At 40.7% G+C, this 23,194-nt stretch overlaps 3 protein-coding genes across 5 annotated transcripts in view; 1 reads left to right on the forward strand and 2 right to left on the reverse strand.

Moving 5' to 3' along the window:
* The window catches only part of LIMS2 (LIM zinc finger domain containing 2), a 31,752-nt gene extending 14,919 nt beyond the window's left edge, over positions 1–16,833 (forward strand). For all 3 annotated transcript variants that reach the window (XM_062634738.1, XM_062634739.1, XM_062634737.1), the window contains exons 5-10: positions 8,783–8,932; positions 9,792–9,942; positions 10,889–10,981; positions 11,834–11,882; positions 12,063–12,138; positions 12,952–16,833. In XM_062634738.1, coding sequence (XP_062490722.1) covers positions 8,783–8,932; positions 9,792–9,942; positions 10,889–10,981; positions 11,834–11,882; positions 12,063–12,138; positions 12,952–13,099 — 667 coding nt within the window. In that variant the 3' untranslated portion in view covers positions 13,100–16,833. The remainder of the gene's footprint in view (positions 1–8,782; positions 8,933–9,791; positions 9,943–10,888; positions 10,982–11,833; positions 11,883–12,062; positions 12,139–12,951) is intronic.
* Positions 164–7,112, reverse strand: GPR17 (G protein-coupled receptor 17). Its single transcript, XM_062634740.1, has 2 exons — positions 6,728–7,112; positions 164–2,945 (listed from the first exon to the last, which is right to left on the reverse strand). The coding sequence occupies exon 2, from the start codon at positions 2,909–2,911 to the stop codon at positions 1,877–1,879; it is 1,035 nt and encodes a 344-aa protein (XP_062490724.1). The 5' UTR covers positions 2,912–2,945; positions 6,728–7,112; the 3' UTR covers positions 164–1,876.
* Positions 16,834–17,224: 391 nt separating the features above from the next.
* MYO7B (myosin VIIB) overlaps positions 17,225–23,194 on the reverse strand; it is a 49,748-nt gene continuing 43,778 nt past the window's right edge. The window contains exons 45-50 of the mRNA XM_062634729.1: positions 22,680–22,786; positions 22,041–22,226; positions 21,120–21,236; positions 20,343–20,426; positions 19,559–19,678; positions 17,225–18,904 (exon numbers count right to left, since the gene is read on the reverse strand). Coding sequence (XP_062490713.1) covers positions 18,821–18,904; positions 19,559–19,678; positions 20,343–20,426; positions 21,120–21,236; positions 22,041–22,226; positions 22,680–22,786 — 698 coding nt within the window. The 3' untranslated portion in view covers positions 17,225–18,820. The remainder of the gene's footprint in view (positions 18,905–19,558; positions 19,679–20,342; positions 20,427–21,119; positions 21,237–22,040; positions 22,227–22,679; positions 22,787–23,194) is intronic.

Here is a 23,194-nt window from a genome sequence, read left to right on the forward strand (position 1 = left end):
AAGGGATTGTGTGATCCTGGGCAGGCTATTTATGGAGTAAGCTGCTGAACAGGAAATCAAGTATAGCAGAAGAGTAAGAGAATAACATGAGGATTACAGGAAAGCCTGTTCCCCTGTTTTTCTGAAATAATTCATTTTATATATGGAAATATAAAGAAGAGTCTTAAAGGTTGATTAATGCATTTAATTAAGAAGTAAGAAAAGAAAACAACACTGCAGGGCACTTGTACAAAAGCATACCATGATAAGAAAATAAAACAATCCAGCAGTTAGCAGACACTGTTGCTCAATTCATAGTTAATTTCAGGCTTTCATATGTCTTGAGCAAAGTCTAGTAGTTTCCTAGAGATTATATTGTCACTAACTAAATGGTGAAAAAGGGAAAGAAGGGCTATACACATGTACCCTGTCCAGCAGGGAGTCCTCTCAACTCTCTCTTCTCTTCCATCCTTCGTACAACTTCCTTGCATTAGTTTCTGGAGTTGGACATAACTGATTTTCTTGTGACACCTAAGCTTGTTAGAATGGGCTGTTGTGATAGCCCTGAGGGTGTTTTGGGAAGGCAGCCAGGATTGAAGCAGTTCAAGCAAGATAAAGCATATTTGATTTCATTGTTTGTGGACCAAATCTAAACAGGTAAGGAATTCATTCCCAAGAGCATTGAAAAGAGATATGCAAATGTATGTATCTGCACATAAAAAGTATAAATTACGTTATTTCGTTTAATATTTATCTCCATAGCATAGAAGCTGTCTTCTAGGAAATAATATTGGAAACTTTTAGGTTCTTTTTCCTGCTTCTCATTGTACCTGGTCTTCCCTAGTGTGCCTGTCATTTCCAGGCATATTCGACTGGATACGATGTGTATCAGTGAGGATAGTTAAGATAATCCCTACTTTATCTGTAGTGAGGGAATAGCCTTGCTAGAGAAGTCACCAAAAAAAAAGTTGTAAAACACCTCAAAGATACAAATCTCTTCTGGGCAAAGTAGACTGAACTCCTTCATATGCTTCCTATTCACTTTTGCCATTTGGTTTCATATTTTTATAATTCAGTATGTGGTTAAGATGAAGGCTGTATTTCTAAGCAGCCCTTTGCAATTCTTTACTTTGGGGGTTACCTGGATATCTGATGTTTTGCTAGGAGCTACTTAAAAGAGGCAAAATACTAAAAGTTGTCCTACTTCTGCTTGCAGCTTTTAGACAATGGCAGAGGGCGGATAGGAAAGGCAGTGTGAAGTTTAGTGCTCAACTTGAGCTCTGAATGCTGAGAAGAAGTAAAAGACTTGTAAGTCCTGTCTTAATTCCAGTCCAGGTTGGGTGCAGTGCAGCATTTTGGTCTTTTTTTTTTAACCTTTCCACCATTTAATGTCAATTTTCTGCATATGATGTTTAAGCACTTTGAATTCAGAGACTTGAACACAGTGTGCAGGCATTCTATCCTTTCATCAAGGCAGGTTCATTGCAGGAGTGTCTCAGGAGCTGGCACAGTATAAAATGTTAAGTAGGCTGTATGCATTGTGCAGAGGAAGAGTTATTGTGGATGCTTTGGGAGTTCAGTTTGGTTTGGTTTGGTTTGGTTTGAAATATATGAGTTTAATATCTTCTTTGCTTCCTTCCCTGTTCCTAAGTGTTGAGCCCTCAGTTTCACATCTTGGAAATCAGTAGAACTGTATGTGTGTTTGCAGTTTCAGTAAGACAAAAACACGCAACCTCTGTTGTCAGAGTGGTTCTTGCTAATTGCAGTCCCATAAAAACAACAGAACTTCCCTCCTCAAGGTGGGTTTGACTCTGGATGTACTATCTCACTGCATACTTGCGCTCTCAGCTGGTTCTGGTAGAGCATTCTTAAGTTGAAGCGGTGACAAGAGTTGTGTTCACAGTTCAGATTTAGCACTTAGTGAGCTTTCATTTGTCTTACCCTCGTATGTTTGAGGCAACATTGCAGTCTTTTTATCACAAAACAGATTGCACAAAGCCTCACGGAATTTCTCAGCTACAAAAAAATACATGACTGGGTCAAAGGCACCATTTAAACTTGTGAGGCAGGAAGTGATGCGGTTACTGAGGGCTAGAATACGCTGCGTTTCACAGGAAGTTTTGGTTCCGTTGTAATGGAGAATGTAAATGTAGCGATTGACGTGATAAGGTACAAAGCAAACCAGAAAGATCAGCAGGACCATGATGATCATTTTGATAGCTTTTTCCTTCAGGTGTTTCTCCACTCTGTTCCCACTCTTCAGACTTCGGATGATCAATAAGTAGCAAGTCACTGTAGTAACAAACGGGAAGGTGAATGCCACTGCTAAGGACACAAGGGCATGACGTGATGCCTTTTCTCTGTAGAGCTGCAGGCAGACAGTTGTATTTTCCATCTCAACTGTCTGCACACTGAGCAGCAGAGGTGCCATTGCAACCCCAACTATAACCCATAGAAAGGCACATGCCAAATGGGCATAAAGGGACCTCCGGAGCTTGATGGACTTCACAGGGTGCACAATGGCTAGGAAGCGGTCAACGCTGATACACATCAGGAAGTAGATACTGGCATACATGTTGAGGTAAAAAAGGAAGCCAGTGAGTCTGCATGGGATCTCACCAAATGGCCAGTGGTTACCAGAGAAATGGTACACCAGCCGGGTAGGAAGTACCAGCACAAAGGACAGGTCAGCCACAGCAAGATGCATCAGGAAGATGTTGGCAGGTGTGCCTGACTTCTGGTCCCAGATGAAGAGCCAAAGAGCGAGGGCATTGCCAGCAAAAGCCAGGATGAAATCCAGGAAGTAGAAAGTTGCAAAAAGGATGTTCTCAAGGTGTGTCTCTTTGCCACATTGCTCTGAGGTTTCCAAAGAGAAATTTGATGGATTTGAGCAGTTGAAGAGTAGGTTTGAGAGATCTGCTGGACCATTCATTTTTCACAACAGCTTTGAAGGGAAAAAACAAACTCTGCAAGAATTGAGACAGTATATTACAAAAGAGCCTGGTTTTGTGAAGAAAAACAGAAACAAGCCCCCAAAAGACACCCCAAAAACCCACACATGGAAATAAGTGATGTCTACTGTTAGCTGATACTGGTATTCAATATGACAGGCCAGTCCGAGTTTAAAACCTTATATTAAAATTCTGAATACCTTCTGCTTAGATGCATTTTTCAGACCTTAATTCCTGTTGAAGGAACCACAACAGGGAGCTAGCTATCTGATTATGAGCTTGTCTCCAACTTGGGCTGAGATGAATTAAATAAGAGAGTAGTGCAATGCTTATGTGTCTGGTTAATAGAAGACTGGAAGTGGGTTCTGTATGTCTAGCTAGAAAGGATTTGCTATGTTTAATTTGAAAGCCTAATTCAGGCTAAAGAGCTCACAATGAGTCAGCTTTTCTGAGCACAGTTATCTGTTGTAAGGTGACCTAGCTTAGAATATCTGTCCTGTTCCTAGAAGAGCTGGAAGACAGGTCAGATATTGCTGTTATTAAAAAAGCCTGCAGGGTTCCTGAAAATCTTTGAGAATTATTATATATACAGGGGATATATATATATCCCCTGTATTTAGGGCAATGCATCTAGTTCCAATATAGGAAGAAACTTTTCAGATGAGTAGCAGCATCTCATTTGAACAGCAGAAAGCACTGAACTGATTCAAAAATGATTATTAGTAATGCTCATGCTGTTGGTTACTTGTCAAAATACCATCCTTCCCTGCAGCTGATTCTTCTGTCCTCTCTTCCTCCCTCAAAAGCCTGAACTCCACTCTAGCTTATTCAGGGCCTTTTCCAAGTAGCAGCTCAGTTGTCTGCAGCCTCCTGAATAGCATCAATAGAAGGTGGTAAGATTTTCTGGATACCTGCCCATGGCTTTCTATACATTCCTCAACTGTAGGTAGAGGTAGTGGGGAAATGCAGGCAGTCCGAGTTTCCAGCATCATCTCTGTTTATTGGATTCCTCAGAGGTGTTGCAGTATGTACAGAAGTACCTTCATTGTGCTCACCATTGCATTTTGTACTGGTTGACCATTTCTCCATAATATTGAATACATCTTTAAATATACCCATTTTCCTTGACAGATATAAAATTTTAAGGTGGTTCCTGACATTGTTAGGTCAAATTTTTAGTCTTGGGCAGAACCTGTGCTACATGCTGAGATCTTACATCATTAGACAGTTGATCCAAGGCATTACACAATGCATCCAGCTTCCCAGCAGTACTGATTCTTCAGATGTCTAAAAAAATTGGTGGCTAATTGAGAAACCTAAATGGGATTAAGGACAAACCCATCTATTGGAAAATGTAAACAAAACCCCAAGGTAATTGCCATCTTTTGTCTGGCTGCTGTTGCTTTCAGGTGGACAGAAAATTACAATAGCTGGAGATTAATCTGCTGGACCATCTGTGTTTAGTTCACAGTTGAAGAGACAAAAGCCAACAGAAGGGAGACTGAATGAAATTCAGAAACTGAAATGTCTTCACATGGCCACACAGGGTCCTTCTGACACCACACATTGCCTGGGTACTCTGCATGTTTATGGCACAAAAAGACTCTAGGTTTGAGAGTATGGGTACTCACTGCTTGCTGCCAGCTTCTTTGTAATCCTAGAGATGACAACAGATTATCATCTCATAATCACAAGAAGTGCAGGGAAGACTGCACTTTCCAAGGGATGTTTTATCTGTAAAAGAATAGATGTGAAATCTTGCTTTCATATATAAAAGGAAAATGCCCTGCTGCAGTTTTCCATGTGAATTTCCTTGGTTTGCAGAGGAGCCTGCATTTTTTGTTTCTAGTGTTTATTTGTCCCTTGCAAAGTAAAACATGCAAGTGTTTTTGAACACAAGACTTTGACATTTGTATGTGGTAGTAATACACAAGTACGTATGTGACAGTATGTGTGTCACATACGCAAATGCTTGTCCTCCCTGGATGGAATTACTTTAAATATGTATTTTTGTCTTGCATGCCAAAGGAGGAATACAATGAGGCCATGCTTTTCTACTGGCTGTTAATTTGCACTGGTATCTCTCACCTGATGTTCTGGCAGTGTAGCCTCGTTTTTTTGTGTCAGGCACTTGGTTTAAGTATGCTTTTCATCTGTGAAAAATGCAGTCATGTCATACATAGACACCTGTCAGTGCTCAGTGGTCTGATGGCTCTATACGTGATGGTGACACTGGTAACGCAGCTCAGACCAGCTGAAAAGGCAGAAGCAAGGGTTGTCTAACAGAGCAAATAGGAATGTCTCTTGTCTTAAGGATAATGATTTAAATCCTTTCAGGAAGTGAAGCAGTAAGCAGACATTTTCCCTGTTTACAAGCTAAATACTGGGGGTTTAGCAGCATGATACATTAAAACTATTTGAGCTCATTTCATGAGGGGGATCTCTGGGATTCAGTTTCAGCAGAGTATCAGTGCCAAGACTTGGAATAGCCAAGACTTAAAGGCTGAGAGTTCTGTCCCCAGTGATGGCAGCTTTGAGTCTGCCATTGATACCTATCTGGACCTGTGGAAAGTCCTTTGCTATTACATACAGTTCCATTTCCATTTTGCCTGGGCTTATCCTGTCAATTTAAAATATATGTGTTTAATGTTTAGGTTTTTTCTTTGGTTTGTTATGCTTACAAAAAGCACTCAAAGTATTAGAAAGCTTCTTGTACTAGTCTGTGTGAATGCTAAGAGCAAACTAGAAACCTTCCCAAATGACCTGGAATGTGTAGTTTGTGCTAATCTATATGGTGCAAGAGGCTTTGACTCCACAGACAGAAAACTCCTTTAGAGATCTGGCTCACTGTCCAATAATTTCCACTTGGATTGCTCTTTTGGTGTTCTGTGAGTATTTAGTGATTTACGTATTGCTAAACAGGGCACTGTTCTGGAATGAGCCATTATCCCAGGCCTCCCAGGGCTGAGCTGTAATGTGGATGTTGCTGCTCATTTGAAATGACCGTATTTTATGCCCTGTTTCTCTTCTGCTCAGAAGCCAACAAGATAACAACCCACCAGGCTGTCAGTACAGACGCAATCTGATCACTCTTTCAGCAGATGCTCCCTATATCATGAATGAAACAATTAATAAGGCAGAAGAAATACTTAGCTCATCACAAGTTAGTTACCTGGCTAGTTTGGAGCATTTGTTACAATGCCCGCTGCAGATAAATTTGAACTATATGTTAAGGTTTGTAGTGGATCTCAGAAATACCTGTACTTGCTCTCAGCCTGAACAGTTTCTGGTTTAGGGTGATGCTAGTTTGGGGGGGGGGGGGGGGGGGGTATGGTTATTTTGTTGTATTTTATGATTATGTTTGTAGCGTCTTTGTCAAATGGCTTTCACTGGAAGTGCTCATTAAAAAGAGTCTGCTTCTGACCGAAATTCTCCTGAAAAGCCACTCCTTCCCACCCTTCAGCTGAAATGCTTGTTTCTGTGAGCATCAAGGCAGTGTCAGAGAGCACTGGATGTACCTACCATACAGCTGTTAGCTTTCCTGGTACAAATGGATGTACCTTAGGTCCAGAAGTACCTAAAACAGCAAGGACCTTTTATGTTTTGGAGCAGTTATGTAAAGCAGAGCGAGGAAATTATTCTTTGAAGTTCAAAAAGGTTGCCGGTTCTTAGTTTCAGGCATTTCCAGTACATTCATTCACCTCTGCATGTGTCATTCTGTCTCACTGATATCAGCTAAAAGTAATGTTGTTAGGAAAGCTCTTTCATTATTCTGCTAACAGAAGTTTGTCTCTTACCTCGTTACAGTGCAGTCCTATGGGTGACGTATAGGGTCCTTTTGGCGAAAATCTGAAGGAAATCCTGATGGCAGCAAACCAAGTAGAAGCAGCAATAGTGAACCAAGATGATCCCAAAAGAGCACGCAGTTGCAGTGTTGCTGAGGGTGGAGAGGGGAGCCCCTCTATATAGCGTCCTTCTAGCTCTGATAGCGCATTATCAGCTCAGTCACACAACAGAGCAGGGGAGAGGATGGCCCAGCACTGAAGAGAAGTCTTTATCCCAGCTGAGCTCTTGGCACTGGGGTTGCTGCTGCTGTTACAGATATGAATATACTGTATGAATATACTGTATGAATATTTCAGTGTTCATGGTGCTACTAAAAGCTGCTACTGAACTCCCACCCGTGAACACAGACTTCTTGGAGTCCCTGATTATTTTAGGAGGGTGGAGAGTAGCATTGTTTGGGGGAAGTCTGGTATTAATAGGCACAACAGGACATTTCAGAATGGGATAATTCCACCATGGTGGGAGTGGGGAGGGGGAGAGGGGTGGCTGCTATGGTAACAGCTTAGCCTGTCCAACACTTCCCTTTGCTTGCAATAGAGGAGGGTCTATGGGACAGCAGAGAGGATTTGTGTGAGGGGAGGGGTTGATAATGGTTTATCAGTGCAAATGGCTGAAGGCACCTTATTGAGCTGAATGAGAGGGGTCTCTTTCAGGACACTTGCTTCAGGGTCTCTATGTCCTGCCCTGTATAATTACTGTGCGTTTGACAGCGGCGAATAAAATTGATCCCTTTATGCTGAGATGAGCACAGCTGCATGTTTCCTTATAATGGGGTGCTGTCTGCTTTTGCTGGACTCCGTCTGGGCTCACAGTAGTTCCAGCCCTGGAGAGAGACTCTTGCTGACAGGAGGATTCAGATTTGTAGAGAATAATAATGATACTTAGCACTTAGACAGGCGCCTGCCAGCTGAGGGTCATAAATGTTTGAGGTCTCACAACAACATCTGTGTTGTATTCTTATGCCCATTTTACAGATCTAAGGGTATATGATTCATCACAGCAGAATTTTGGAAGGGGCCCTGCAAAGATCCCACTACTTCAGCCATAAATCTACCCTTTCCATTTGAACTTTCCCTTTTGTCTAGTGCCTTTTGAGAATGACCTGTAAATCTCTGTGTTTCACATAGTGATACCCTGAAAGGAGTTAAGCAGGCTTGTTTGTTTTGTGACAAAGAACCCCACAGAAGTCATTCCTCTGTCATCTTCACTTTATCATAAACTCTTGCCAGCCTGCAGCATTGCAGTTAGAGGGGTAGGTAATAGGCAAGTAAACTGAACAGCTTCTCAGAGCTGTTAAATATTGAGCTAAAACTGGTGGATTCCATTAGCCTTTGCAGAAGTTTTTATGCCTTTGCCCTTTTTCTACCATAAATTTGGCTTTTCTACCTGTTCAAGGTTGCACTTGTAATATGTTCTAGAACATGTGATAGGAACACAGTTACATTTATTGCATAAAACTGCAAAACTGCCATCAGTTTGTCATTTTCTTTGGCTTGAGAATAAAATGAATTTGTAGGCAGAAGAGCTCATACTCAATGGTCTCTTATTTGTCCTAGCTATTGAAAACTAAGGAATCCAGCAATGGTAAAGACATTCAAGCAATGTTGTTTTGGTTTGATATTTTTTTACTCTTTCACAGTGCTGTAATGCCTCTGTTATGGCTGAATCCCATAGTTAGTAATAGAGAGAGGGAATTGCCACCTTTCCTTGCCCACCTTTCAGAAAAGATGTAGAAGAAGTGGAAAGGATACCTAGAAGAATGACAGGTGATATTCCTTATGAGATATAAATCAGTGAATGTTGGAAGAGTATTCTAATGAAATACATGCTCCATCCTCATGCTCTTTTCTGTACAGCTGGTGTGAATGACAGGGTACTACACTGTTTAGTCTGACCTCAGAAGACACTCCTTCTGTTACATAAAGTACATCCTACAGCATACACTGTATGTTGTTTTAGGAAAAAGAATTTCTTCATATTTTCCTTTCCTTCCTGTGTCCAACTAGGCATCTGTGCAGGCCATGCCATAACCGTGAAAAAGCTAAGGGACTGGGCAAATACATCTGTCAGAAGTGCCACCTGATAATTGAGGAGCAGCCTCTGATGTTTCGGAATGATTCCTACCATCCGGATCACTTCAACTGCACCCACTGTGGGTATGTTCTCATAGCCTAAACTCTGACTAAAAAGGAGAGGGACAAACAGTAAGTCGAGCAGTGCAGTCCTTTCCAGGTTCTCAACTTAGCTGTTTCAACAGAACTTGCGTGAGGAGAAATCAAAAGGACTTTGGAAAGCCTACAGAGACTTCAGTTTTATTTTACCATTCAGTGTTCTTTTATCCTCAAATTGAGTGATGCTCTTTTACACTGAAAATGGAAATAGTTCCTTGGTATAAACTTACCTGAAAGGCTGTGTGCATATTGCAGTAATAGTGTTGTCCAAAGGCAGCTGTGGACAAGCTATTCAGAATAGTTTCCCTTTGCATTCCTGGGTACAAAAAAAAAAAAGAGGGTTACTTGGTGAGCTGTGTCGGTCTTCTGGTGCAGTCCATTACAGTGCTGATACCTGTCTGACCTGAATTACTTACCATGAAGGCAATATAGTTGGGCCACAGTACTGCCCTTATTGGCTGTCAGTGCTGAAGAATAAAGTAAATGGCTCAGTGCTGAGCACTACTAAGATAGTCCTTGTACCTGAGCTAGCCCATTCACTTGAGTCTTTGCATGATACATCATTGTTCCACATAAGTGTACCTTGTATTTCTGCCAGAGTATCTACCTGAAGATACAATATTCCATGTATATTCTCTTGTCTGGCAAACTGAGAAAACAGTTTTAGAAAGATGAGTTGCCAATAACTGTGTTTCAGTAGCTTAATTTACTGCGTCTGCATTTGTAGCATGAATATTTCCATGGGTTAGGGTTAACTTTAAAGCTTAGTCTTTCAAAACTTCATATCACACATGAAAGAGCTTCCCTTGGTGTTCTTACTTCAGTGCCATATTTGTGTTTTCAGGAAGGAGCTGACTGCTGAGGCCCGGGAGCTGAAGGGAGAACTGTACTGCCTGCCCTGCCATGACAAGATGGGAATCCCTATCTGTGGAGCCTGCCGCAGGCCCATTGAGGGACGAGTGGTCAATGCCCTGGGAAAGCAATGGCATGTTGAGGTGAGGCCTCTCTGAATCTGAAATTTCCTTCAGGAGACATTTTGGAAGAGAAGCCACCCCTGTAGCCCCCCCACTACCTAGCCAACGCAAACCCAATGCACCAGCATCTGCTTGCTAATAAATTTACCTGTTTATTATGATGTACATGGGTATATCCTCTCCAACCCCGGTTAACAGGTTTGTAACAGTATTAAGATTTGTAATTTGGCAGAGCCAGTGCAATTCTTGCTTTTTAAGCCTTTTCAGCTCATTCTTTCTGTAACTTTCAGCTGAGTTGTAATAGCTTGTTCTAACGTTTTTTAATGGCTTATGTTTTTAGTGATTTAAGCCTCCTAGAGCTTGAACTGGGATGCTGCTGATTTGAAGTACATTCATATCAACCACATTTCATGTTCCTGTTTCTCCTCTCTGACACAAACAAGATAGTAGTCCACAAGTCTATTAGTAAAAAGACGATTGCTATTTCATCAGGTCTTCTACTGATCTTTAATACAATTCTTAATTGCTATAGTAGACTAAGTATTTCCTCTTTTCTTTTGCTTCTATAAAGATTTTCTTATCTGAGTATTGTTAAAACATAAAGGGGTAACAGTTTTAAACCAAAACACTGTAGATTTAAATGAGATATTAGAAAGAAATTTTTCATTATTAAGGTGCTGAGGCGCTGGCACAGGGTGCCCAGAGAAGCTGTGGCTGCCCCATCCCTGGCAGTGTTCAAGGCCAGGTTGGACGGGGCTTGGAGCATCCTGCTCTAGTGGAAGGTGTCCCTGCCCATGGCAGGGGGTTGGAACTGGATGAGCTTTAGGGTCCCTTCCTACCCAAACCAGTCTGGGATTCTGTGATCAGGTGTCTCATATTAAGCCATGATTTGTAGCCATGCAGTTTTTTCCCTGCTGATGGAACACTTGTTTTGCCTGCAGCTGAATGTCTTTTTTTCATTTTACAGCATTTTGTTTGTGCCAAATGTGAGAAGCCATTCTTGGGTCACCGACACTATGAGAAAAAAGGACTGGCTTATTGTGAAACCCACTATAACCAGGTAAATTCTGCCATCTATCCTGTAGGTACTTGCTCTGACTGGTAAATACATTTTACATATGCAAAGCTCTGCAGATTTTGCATACTCTGAATGTGTAGAGGTGATGCAGTATTAAGAAGTTAGTGAGATTTAACAGAAAAAAACAGTTTTTCGTGGTAGATATGAAAAGTGATGCTGAGACAGAATAAAAATGTCATAGGGATGTTAATTTTTCTTTGTGCCATTGACAGAATAAAACCACTGACCATGGTTTGTGATTAAAATCCCTGTAATTATACTCCAAAACTATCTGTGTGTTCTTCGATAATTACTTGCTTCTACAGGCCTAAGACAAATGTTTTACTGTCTAAAGCACAAGAAAAGTATGTTTCAAAAGACAGTCAAATCCTGTTTTTTCTGTATGACTCTACTGAACAGCTATGAGTTTGGTATTTTCTTCTGTCAGATAAGTTAGTCTTATAAAAGTGTTACTCTTTTGAATGTAGCTCAAGGTTTTATTTTGATGATTGTAACTGAGCAACAGGAGATGTTTGTCTGCAGTAAGGATCATACTCTACTGATCCTTTTTTCTCCAAATTGCCACATTTACAGGAGTTTAAGATAACGTAACAGTAGTAGAGTGTGAGGCATCAACAAAAAAGGTTGTGTACTATTTAGTGGTATGAGATCCAAAGGAACATAAACTGTTTGGCAAGTGTATGAGAAGTTATTCAGAAGATTTAAATTGGTATATCTGGGTGCTGCTGCGACTGGGAATTCTTTGCTTGTTAGGATTTAATGTTCACACCAGCTGTGTAATTTGGGAGCCATGGCAAGTCAGTAATATGAGTTCCTATTTCTTTTGCTGTGCAGCTCTTTGGAGATGTCTGCTACAACTGCAGCCACGTGATAGAGGGAGATGGTAAGATTTGTTCTCTCCTTGGTTTAGGTTGCTGTCCTTGTTCCATTTGTTAGTGCAGCTGTTGCAGTCCCACAGTTGCAAAGCATCAGTGTTTCTTTTCACATCTGGCCTCATTTGAATTTGGATACAAATCCAAATTCAAATAATTCAGCAATTTCCTCTTATTTTGCGCTTTTGCAGTGGTATCAGCTCTTAACAAGGCCTGGTGTGTGAACTGCTTCTCCTGCTCCACCTGCAACATCAAGCTTACACTGAAGTAAGTCAGTGTTTACATTTTGGACCATATGAGACATTTGCTTCTAAGGCAGGGTATCGGCTTGGGGGAGCCATGAGCCAGTGCCTCTGAGAGGGGCAGTATACCTTTGCTATGAGGGAGTGGGTGCTTGTAATTCCACTGATTTCAGAACTCAAAGGGAGCTGGGACTCAGCATCCTCTCTAAAATATTTTCCTTTATTAATCTGTCCTATAAGAAGATTGTGTAAGAGGAGAACTCATTCAACAGTACAGAAAGAAGGCTCTGAACTTCAAGTAACTGCTTGTCCTGAAATACGTGCAGCTTCCCTGTCTCCTTAGTCTGGATGCTCCCCTCAGTGGCGTTATTTGCAATTACGTAAATTAATTTGAAAGAAAATGTGATGCTAGTTACTTCAAATATGTAGAATAGGAACAGAAAACAAAGCAGTCCTACATTTTTCCTTTCTCGGGTTCAAACCCTCAGCCTACTATGCTGAGTTGACCCCACTGGCCTTGTACATGAAGGAGCTCTAATTCATCACTAAGAGGACCTTTGAAGTGATGCTTCCATGCTGTGATAACAAAATTGCTGTTCTAGGCTGCTACATAGAAGTGTACAGCAAAACCTTGCTCCTTATTTAACTAGCAATACTGAAGATGCTAGTTCACTGATGAGAAACCAATCTCTGTACTTACATGACCAGATGAGGAAGCGAGTTGTTTCATACATGCAGTAGAATAAAAGCAACAGCATTTACAGAGATGCATGGAGACTTAGTGAAGCATGCGGTTTGCAAATAGCATTTTAATAGCCTGTTGTCCTTTGTGTTAAAGGAATAAGTTTGTGGAGTTTGACATGAAGCCTGTATGCAAGAAGTGCTATGAGAAATTCCCTCTGGAACTGAAGAAACGCCTGAAGAAATTGTCAGAGCTGACATCCAAGAAGGCACAACCGAAAGCTCTGGATTTAAACTCTGCTTAAACAGGTCTGTCAGTCTACTGACTGCACTCTTACAGTCATAAGCTGCTGTGAGCAGCAGCTGTTGATTACAGAGGCAATTACTAACAAGTGAAACCAAAGATAAGTAGTACCTTCCCCTTCTTCTGGTAATGTAGCTTTCATGTTGACTATCCCTTTTCTCAAGCGGTTATCTATTAACACTGGCAGAAAGAGAAATATGATTTCTGCTTGAGCAGTTTACAGGCTGGTTATTAATTTTCTAATAACAACTTATTCTGCCTTGTGAATTGTACACAGTCTTTCCTTTCTCAGCTGAACTGTAGTTCTCTCCAGTCCTCCATAGTCTATTCCATAGAATTTGGAAACAGCGGTTAAGTGTAGGGATGGAAGAAATGTATGATTTGCTGTTTTTCAGTTGAAGTATAAACATTTCTAGCCCTAGGTGAAGACATTTAACATGTAGACAAATATTCTGAAAGATGTCACTCTTTGCTACATGCAGAATGTTCTGATCTTTCTCCAGATTCTTACTGAGCATATATGGATGCTCTGCAGTCCTTCTGGTTTGCAGGTTTACCGGGAAAGCCCAGGAAGCAATAGTTATGGCATCTATGCTGCTCACTTGTCTAACTTAGGTCCAGTATTAAGGCAGCTGAAGAAGTTTGCTTTGCTGCTTCCCTGCTCGGTACTAAGGAGATCTCAGTTGTCAAGGCCTTACCAGCCTCTCCAGGATAGTTAGGCTCTCCTTAATGAGGAGGTTGCTATGGTGAAAGAAAGATTTTTGTTAGAAACTGACACTATAAATTTTCTTCATTTGTTCTCTACTACTACATGGGAGCTTCTAATGGTCAACACAAAGTATGTCCTCTCCACTGGCACAGCTGACATTTCTTGAGGCGGTGCGGCTGGAGCCTTGGTTATTCATTTGCATGATGAAATCAAATTGATAATATGGTGTCAAGCACTTCAATTTCCCTGTCCTTCTCACTTCATTTGAAAGATGGCACACTTGTTGGTCATGCTTCAGAGAGCCTAATTACATTAAGGGATATCTGATATTTATGGCTTATAGCAAATGTGGTCCTATGCAGGAAAAAAAAACCCAGGACATATTTCTCTTAAAAAGTTCACCCAAATAAGAGGTTCCTATCACCTTTCTTATTAAGACTTGAGTGTACTTAAAGAGAGGATCTCAGACATGAATCTGTACATCTTAACCTATAGTTCCGCTGTGTAGTTTTGCCTATTCACTAGTGAAGTTTCTAGATCCTGTCTCTGCTATAAAAATTGTGTGAAATTTACTGGGTTTGAACATCCTTGATATTTCTTCAGGGGTGAGCCATCAGCCGTGCTGTTCCTGAGTTCATTTGGGTGTTCTATAATCATGGGGAGCTTCTGAGACCTCCGTAGGTGTCCTCCATAGTTCCTAGTCCTGAACTAAGCTGAGCAGCCTGAATAGTTGAAGTCTCTGCTTGCCCTTTTACAAGGTCAACAGGATGAAAGGCACTGGAGGACTGCTGTCCCTTGCATGATTTAAATCTTCCAAGAAGCGGCTATTTTAGTAGGTCAAATGAACACAACAGTTGGGCCTAGCCACCAACCTGCAGTCCCAAGAGAATTAGCTAGCAAGAAGTTAGAACTTCCTCACTTCTTGCATGTGTGAGAAGCAACTAGATTGGGGCAATAATCTACCTTAAAATTGCCCTCACTGCCATCACACCTTGCTCAAAATATATCTGAATTAGGTAATAGCTAAAGCATTGACAGCTGTTCACACACTTGCTGTAGCTACTACCCATGAAATTGCACCAGTGATACCACAGCAGTGGTGGGAAATCCTTGTTAACTCTGTGCAGGTAAGAATCCCGCATGTGAGACCATCTCTTAGATACTTAATGGCTTTGCTAATTCAGATTCCTTCAGCCGCTTTGCTTTTTGGTGCCATAAGCTACTATAAACTTTCAAATGGGATATACTGCATCTGCTATAACACTGATGAGGGGACAGGCCTAATCCTAACAGTAGAACTCTTCATCCTCTTCTGAACAATATACACTGTAGCTTACAGTAATAGTAGCTGCTTTTGTCACTGCTTTAGGAGACCATGTGGGTAGTCACTTTTCTCTCACCAGCCTTTAAATAGTCTGTAGTTAAGGGCACACAGAGCAGCATGTCTTTTGGTGCAGTAGTATGTGGCCACTGCAAAGAATCTAGGTTCAGTTCAGTATGCTATGCAGAGTCTTCTCAGCATGAAGCATTCAGGTCTGTTCCTATAACTTTAGTCACAGGGCATGTCTAATCTTAAATCTGAGCAGCTGTGTATCTTCAGCCTTCTGGAAAGATGTGGATGAATACACAGCCAAGTAGCTACTGGTAAATATGGAAAGACTATGTAACTAGCAGGCAATAGGTAATATTCTTTCAGTGGCCACTTTCAAGTTCAGCAATGGAAAATGCATGTATGTAGAGGTGAATGGAATTACTTTTGTACTGTAAGTAGAGATAGAGGGTGTACTCTCACTTTGTCTCATATTTGCAACTCAGACCTAATAAGCTTCAGTGTTCAAAGTATAGCTGATACTGTCTTTGATGAGCTGTTTGGTTATCTAACATTTGGATTAAGTCCTTATCTTTAGAGCATTTCCCAAATTACTGGAGGGAAAAATATCCCTGACCTCTGTATTAGCGGAGGGTGATGTTCCCTTAGTATTTCTTAAATTAGTAATGTTTCACCATTATTTTTCTTATATTTCTGCTGCCCATAGCCTACAGTGTGCAGAGTTATGGGAGTGAGTATTACTGACATGTCTTTTGTGGGATAGTGGAATTGAAGGAGTTGGAAAAATAACTATAAATAGTTTAATAAAAGTACCTTCCCCTACTTCAAGTCCACTTCCTAAAAACTAAGTAGAATATAGTGCAGACTTAAGACTTTCCTTAGTGTGTTGCTAGGATAACAGGTTTGTTGGTTGTCAGTTTGTTTGTTGGTTGGTTTTGGGGTATTTTAAAAGTTAAGGGCTTGGTCAGAAACAAGCTGCGTGTTTTTTTCCATTGCTGTGAATAGACATGCTGGCCAAATTCATCCTAAGTATCACACCACTGGAGAGTGTAGATTTACATCAAGGTTGAACTTGGCTCAGAAGTCTACACTTACCAAAAGCTGTTGTCTCATTATATACATCTATACTTTACATTCATATTTATACATACTGAATTAAAATCACTAATATTCACTGAATACACTTGAAATGGTTTTGCTGTTAGAAACCACACTATGTGAAGCTTGTTTGTATTCAAAGGGTATGTTAATCACAGTCTCTTTACAGCAACCAAATCTACTCTATAGGGTTTGCATCCTGGTGTTTATTTTTACAGCAATCTATGGAATGTAGGCAAATGCTGTTCAACCTGTGCAGAGAGTTTCTAGATGGTGTGTGTTTTGTATTGTGATGTGACTGACACCTTTTTAAAAGTGGTTGGATGGTGAAGGAATAGGTTGCAGGCAAACATAATAAATGTAGTTGCACTAGTCTGTAAAGCACTGTTAAGTGCTGAGGATGGTATAGACCCAGTAAAAAAATTAGCAGCTACTTGCCTTGGTTCAGGCCTTGATGAGCAGTGTGGATTCTGCACTGTGTGGAGCTCTTTTTGTCGCACATTGCCTGTGCTAACCAAAACGTGATTGTGGATTCAAATGTTGTAACACTGTCTCTTTTTAAGTTTCTATAATAAAGTTAACTGTAACACATTTTAAATCTTCACACACAACAAAAAAAAAAGTAAAAAAGTTGTGTATCGTACAGTGAAAGAAAAGTCACATTTGGAATGCTGAGCCAGAGAGCACTACACGCCCTGAGGAATGCTGGGGGTTGCCCAAATCTGATGCACTGGTGTGGTGAGCTCATGTTTTGGATCTCTGCTGCTTTTCCAGTGATGTGTTGGTTGATGGGATATTAGCTTTTAAAGTCTGTGCTGTACAAATCATGTTGTAGGCGAGTATGATTCGTGTATATACAACAAATCGTGTTGTCTGGCAAGTAGATGGGATGGTTTGATTGTTTACAGGCTGTAGCGGATATTTGGTGGGTTTAGGTTACACGAATATAGAGCAAATACTCCATTTCCTTGTTAAAAAAGGCATTGTGGTTGATTTTCTGCAGTGTTTATTTAAAAACCAGAAACAATACAGTTTCGCTGCAAAATTTCTTTTTGTACAGGTGAAGTATTGAATGCTTCTTACATAGGATGACAAAACAAATCATTAGTCTCAGACATTTCCATTGCCAGCAATGGTCACTACAGCAGGAATATCTGATTGCATGCAAAACGATCAACTATTCTGACAAGTATGGCACTCATATGCACAAAGAGAGTGGGGCTCTTCCCTGCCACCCATGTACAAAACTCCTATTACCGTTTGAATTTCACACACACACATCAGAGGGAACAAGAGAACCATTGTGCATACCTTGGCAAATTAGAGAGATCTAGCAGAGCTGCTATTCCAGCCCTGCCAGGCAGTGTCTCAAGGAACTTGGTGTAAATGCTTTAAGACATGTCCATGTTTCACTGTGAGCAAGGAAGGGCTTGTTGTTGAGGAAGGAATATTTATTCTCTGATGGGGTAAGTGTCTAAGCTTAGAACCACCACAGTGTGTATGTATATCCTTTACATACTCTGAGAATGCTATGGTTCCTAAAGGGCCAAAGTTGTGCGTTTTCAGAGGTCTGAGATACGAAGAAGTTTTACCACTCAAAGTGCCTGCTAAACAGGAAATAGAAAAGATCAGGAGAAATTAAAACTATTAATTCTTGTCTCATGAAGGAATGTCTGCATGACTCCAAGCTGAGAAAATTTTTGCAGAGCAGAAAAGTCTCTTTTCAGCAGATGTCTGTTAGACTGCATTCTTCAAGTCTGACTTGCACTGAATAGCACGTCTGTAACTTGAAGTAGGAGCAAAAGTAATGACCCAAAATCCAGACTTATTTCAGAGTTTGTTTATGCTTACTAGAAACTGCATAGTAGAAAGCAGTTGTTACCAAGTACATTGCAAAATGTAGAAGGAAGAAAGAAAACTACTTTAACCAAGGCAATGGTAAACCAGTGGACAGTCTGCTAATTTAGCATCACAAAGGAATGACTGTTAAGATTCTGACAGTAAGTAGCTGTCATAGTCCACGGTAGCTTACAGCACATAACTTAGTGATAAAAGGATGAAAACCAGCATCTTACCCTTCAAGGTGTTCAGTTATCCTACTACTAAAGGGCATTTCTCCACGCTTAGAATTTCCAATAGGAGGAAAAAAAAAATAACGTTACCTTTGTTTGCAAAGACTCGAGGGGTTTATACATTTGGTAAGGGCACATATACAACAAGCTGGCATTTTGTTTCCAAAAGGAAGACAACTGTTAATGTGTATCTCTCTTCAAGAACAGAGGAAATTTAGAGGCTTTCATATTTAGGGTTTCTCCATCCTCCTGCCTCCATATTACATTAAAATCCAGCTGGACTTTCTCTAAATCCATAATCTGAATGGAATTCTTGTACTACATCTAAGACAAGCATTACAGATGCTTGAAAGCACATGCCCACTTGAGCTTCTCTTGTAGCATTTCAGTAACACAGTTCATTCAGCGTGTGATCACAAGACCAGTCATCAAGCTCATTAAACGGCTTTCTTCTGGGAGATGAAATTACAGGTAGTTTGGCACAGACACAGGTCATGGGTTCTGTTTCTGCTCTCAGGCTGAGAGGTTCTTTTGCTTGTTTACAGCATTCATTAGCAGGTGAACATAGGATGTTAACAGGTCATCCATTTTGTAACCCTGTCAGAAAAGAAAAAGATCTGACATCTCTCAAAATGCTCCAGAAGCAAAAATAACTATAATGTCCTCCCTGTTTTATTTTCTTCTTTGGTTCTTCCCTGTCTCCTTGTCATTCATTCTATAGATTGACATTTTATGCTTAGGAATCCAAACTTTTTTTGTGAGAGAAGTTAGCCCTTAAATGTTTTCCTTTTATATTTACAAATTTACCTTTAAAAATGAATACGGTGATGCTTGTCTGAGAGTGTGGGCAATCTGAAACCAATTCTTAAAGAAGTGATACCACTCAAGTGTAAAACCTTACAAGGATGGCATTATTGTATAGATGGATCGAACCATGCATGACAAAAAGTCTCCTACATAGTTTTTTGGGTAAGTACAGTCTTTCCTTAATGTCTCAGATAGATTTGGGAAGAAAAATTTGCGGAATTACTATTTTCACGTGTCTCTGTGGCTTACAGCTTTGTATCAGATGTCATTAAATAGCACTGAACCAGTTCTAAACTTCAGTTTTATTGACATAGCAGTGAATGCTTTTTGTACCTGCACTTTAACATCTGTTTTGACACCAGTGTTTTGTAGTAATTCTGGATGTAAAGGAAAACATAGACACATACAAGTTTCTTGTGTGTAAGTTGACAAAACCCTTCTTACCAGAGATGTCTCACATAAGATCCGGCTTCCTCGTACCAGGTTCCCTATTGTCATGTGAAAGTATGTGCTCCCACTGCTCCAATTGGAGATTTTATTGAAGGGGTAGACTGTTAAAATATCCTGTAAGGGGAAACAAACTGAGCTCTAGAGCATTTCTCAAATGAAAACAGGCTGTTACGTGAGAAAACCTGTAAAGCCAGAGCATTCTTTTCTTTCCCACTTCATTTGTAAACACAGTGGATCAAGGTAGTTCTTGCATCCAGACTAGTGGTATATTGTATTTTCACCAAGTTAAGTGAGTGATTGCCTTAGCACAGTGCTGTTGTATTTGCAATGATCTAAAACTCACTGGCTATTTGTTTTCCTATTAGAAGCAAATAGTGATATTCATGAACACTTCTGCCTGGGAACTTAGGACCAAACTGTTTGGATTAGAGAGGTGCTAAACAGTGTCATTTGACCCGGTCTTTTAGACAACTTGGCTTTCCTGCAAAGCATTTGTCTAAGGCAGGTTCCCTAGTGCACTGTCCATCATCTGCCTTTGCCCATGTCCATCATGATTACACTTATTTTTTTCAGAGATGTTCTGTACTGTTTCCTTTCCAGGAAACTGCAAAGAAGTGTGATGTGAGGCAGTAACATTTCCTTCTGTTTCACAGAGAGAATAAATTGAGGGACTCTTATCCTCTCCTACCATTCAGGGAGAAGGTCCTTGTTGCTGTCCCTAAATTAGCACAGTCAATTAAATCCTTCTTTACACAGACTCTAGAGAAGCAACTGTTACCTTTGTCTTCTGATGTATCAGTGAGACTCCTTGCTTGTTGATTGCAATCAGCACAATCTCTGGGAAATTTGGCTCTGAGGTTTGCTATAAACAAGTAACAGAGCAAGTTAAGTAGAAAACGAAGAAATGATCCGTATCAACTGCACAGTGACCTCTACCAGTGTCCAGTGCTTCTCATTCTCTCTACCAGATAAACACTGAAAGAAAAAGCTCTTCAATATTGTGCAGCTATTGCTAAGGATGACTTTTTTGGCCATATATTGATGACTTGAGCAGCTGTTACATAAAAGCAGAATCAGATCCATTATTTCCTAAGCAATCTGATGATAGGATTAATAGTTGGTTGCAAACCAGTTAAGAACCTAGCAAAGACAAATTAAAGGTAGCAAGTGGGAAATGATTCCTGGAGGTATCCACTGCAGAATGAGAAGATCAGCACAGTTCTGTTTTGAGGGAAGAGTCCCCAGAGACACAAGATTTGGCAGCATTTTGTTGTGGATACCAGTGATGGGACAATTAAGTATCTACGTAACTAAAACCTCCCTACAACTACTGCATAGTTGTAGTATTAGGTATTATGACTAGAACAACAACATAGCCAGTAAATAACAGGCGTAGTTCAGAATGGATAAAAATGTCACTTTCAAGTAACTGAGTTTTCCTCAGTAGATTATGGGAATTCAGCTTTATACTTACACAAATATGGAATTATAGTCAGTCCATATGCCCCAGTGCTGGTCTACTATCAAAGCCATTCATCCAGGCCTTTAAACCTACCTTCACCTCAAAGAAGGCTGATCCAAATGTTGGCCACCGGTATACCATTTTCAAGAAGGCAATCTTGGCCTCATCCACAGTTTTTCCTTCATGTTTAGTGTATGCTGCAGTAATGCTCTGTTTAGAAAAAAGAATACAAACCCCATTCAGTTGGAAGCAGGCAGGTTTCCAGTGTCCAGCATTAGCACTAAAGACAGCATCAGATCATCACCAAGATCAGTCTTTTACCCACAGCAACAGTCAGAAGACTGAAAATGAAATAGCCTTGCCATGGGACAAGGTAGAGTCAGACCCTCCCCAGTGTCCCTTACCTAATGAGTCCAGGAGCCCAAGAGAATGGATTTGAGGGTGGAGGGCAATATGGGATGGAAGAAAAGCAGTGTTCAACACCCACAGACATATATCACATTTTCTGCTGAAACATGTAGGGTGAATTTTCCCTCTCTTTGAAACTGTGTCCTATGTCTTCCTCAGTGGACTAAGTGGTAAGTACCTGCTGAAACCTTGCCTTCTGGTGGATAAAAGACCTTTTTTGCTGTGAGTAGCATACACATTGGTACAAGGTGACTGATGTGCTGGCCAAGCTATGAAAAGTTCAGCACACATCTTACTTTTCTCTTTCCCTTTAAGCTCCTCAATCTCCAGTCCCATCACTGACTTTCCTATCTCTAACTCTTCTTCTGGGGACTGGAAATAGATTAATATCTCCAGGAGAGATGCACATTTCAAACAGTCATCCAGGGCTGCAGATACCTTTCAGAGCTTTGGTAGAGAGGATGCAAAATCTGGATTCTAAGAGGCAAACCAGCAATATCCAATAGTGTCCCTCCATAGTGCTTTCAAAGACTGTCAGACTGAAACTGTAGTGTGGATTGATTTCTCTGTGCAAGTAGTGTAATTCATGAAAGCTCATGTTCTTACCTTCTTCCACTCATCTGGTGAGATTACTCGGAGCAGATTGTCTGGCACCAGCTCCTTCAAGATTTTGGGGATGATTGCCAGCTGTGTGTGGTCATTGTTGAAGCGCACTTTATAAATCAGCCCTGCAAGCTGGACAGCTTCATCCTTGGAACACTTGTGGTAGCCTCTGAGGTACTTTGGCAGCTCCTGGAAGAGACTGGCTCTGAATCCAGACAGAATGGGCTGAAGCAAACACTGGCTTACACATTCTAAAGCTGTGAGGTCAGGATGTGAGTCTTGCCAAACACAGTCCGAAGACATCCCAAGAACTTTTGATTCCTGCAGGTTCTCTGGATGATCTTTAAGGGGTCCTTTCCAACCCAAACCATTCTATGATTCTCCATACAATTACAGAGCAAGATTAGCACCTCCAGAGAACAATTACATGAGGGAGCTGTGCTCCTAACATAAGCAACATAGCTAAGTTGTGAACACTGTGAGAAATAAGCCACCTTCTGGGGCTGAGTTGTGCTCACCAGAGGCATTCCTCTGGAGGCTCTATAATGCAGGCCTCGGTAATACTCCAGCAGACTTAGCTTTCTCAGGATGATTTCTTGGATCACATTGCCTGTTATATTTATGCTTTAAGGAGCTGGTTACCTGGTGGTAATGAAAAATTGAATCAGCTTTCAGGTCCTTCCCAGGAGTTACATTCAGCCACAGCTTTCTCATGAAGTACACCTTATAAGCCACAGACATAGCAGCCCCTAAGGAAACAAGATCTTGTTAGTATTCTCTGTGCGCTTCAGAGTTGTGCAGTTTTTAAATAGCTTGTGAGTTTCTTCAGAAATGTAATTCTGATCTTAATAGCAACAAAAAAAAAAGTGCTAACAAAAAAGCATAAAAGGCCATTTTAGATGACCAAGAAAGTGATTAATTAATTAGTGATTAAGATAAGTGATTAGTTGTCAGTCCCTGGGTACTGATCATGCAGTGGTCAGTGCAAGCTCTTCAGAGATGGAAGAAGAAACTGAAGATGCCTGCAATACGAGTGTTTGTTATTTCTTGGTGCTCATGAGAGCTGCCTGCTAACGTGCAGCACATCTGAATTCTGTTATACTGATGCAGGTACATTCCCTATAGCCATGTTTATAGAAATTAACTGTGATTTAGTG

This window comes from Pezoporus occidentalis, unplaced genomic scaffold, assembly GCF_034315485.1.
Source record: "Pezoporus occidentalis ecotype Australia unplaced genomic scaffold, CSIRO_AGI_Poc_V1 ctg438, whole genome shotgun sequence".
Classification (NCBI taxonomy): domain Eukaryota; kingdom Metazoa; phylum Chordata; class Aves; order Psittaciformes; family Psittacidae; genus Pezoporus; species Pezoporus occidentalis.

Bases quoted from the DNA above. Each gene is read 5' to 3' on its own strand.
- GPR17 (XM_062634740.1), bottom strand. From the start codon at position 2,911: ATGAATGGTCCAGCAGATCTCTCAAACCTACTCTTCAACTGCTCAAAT.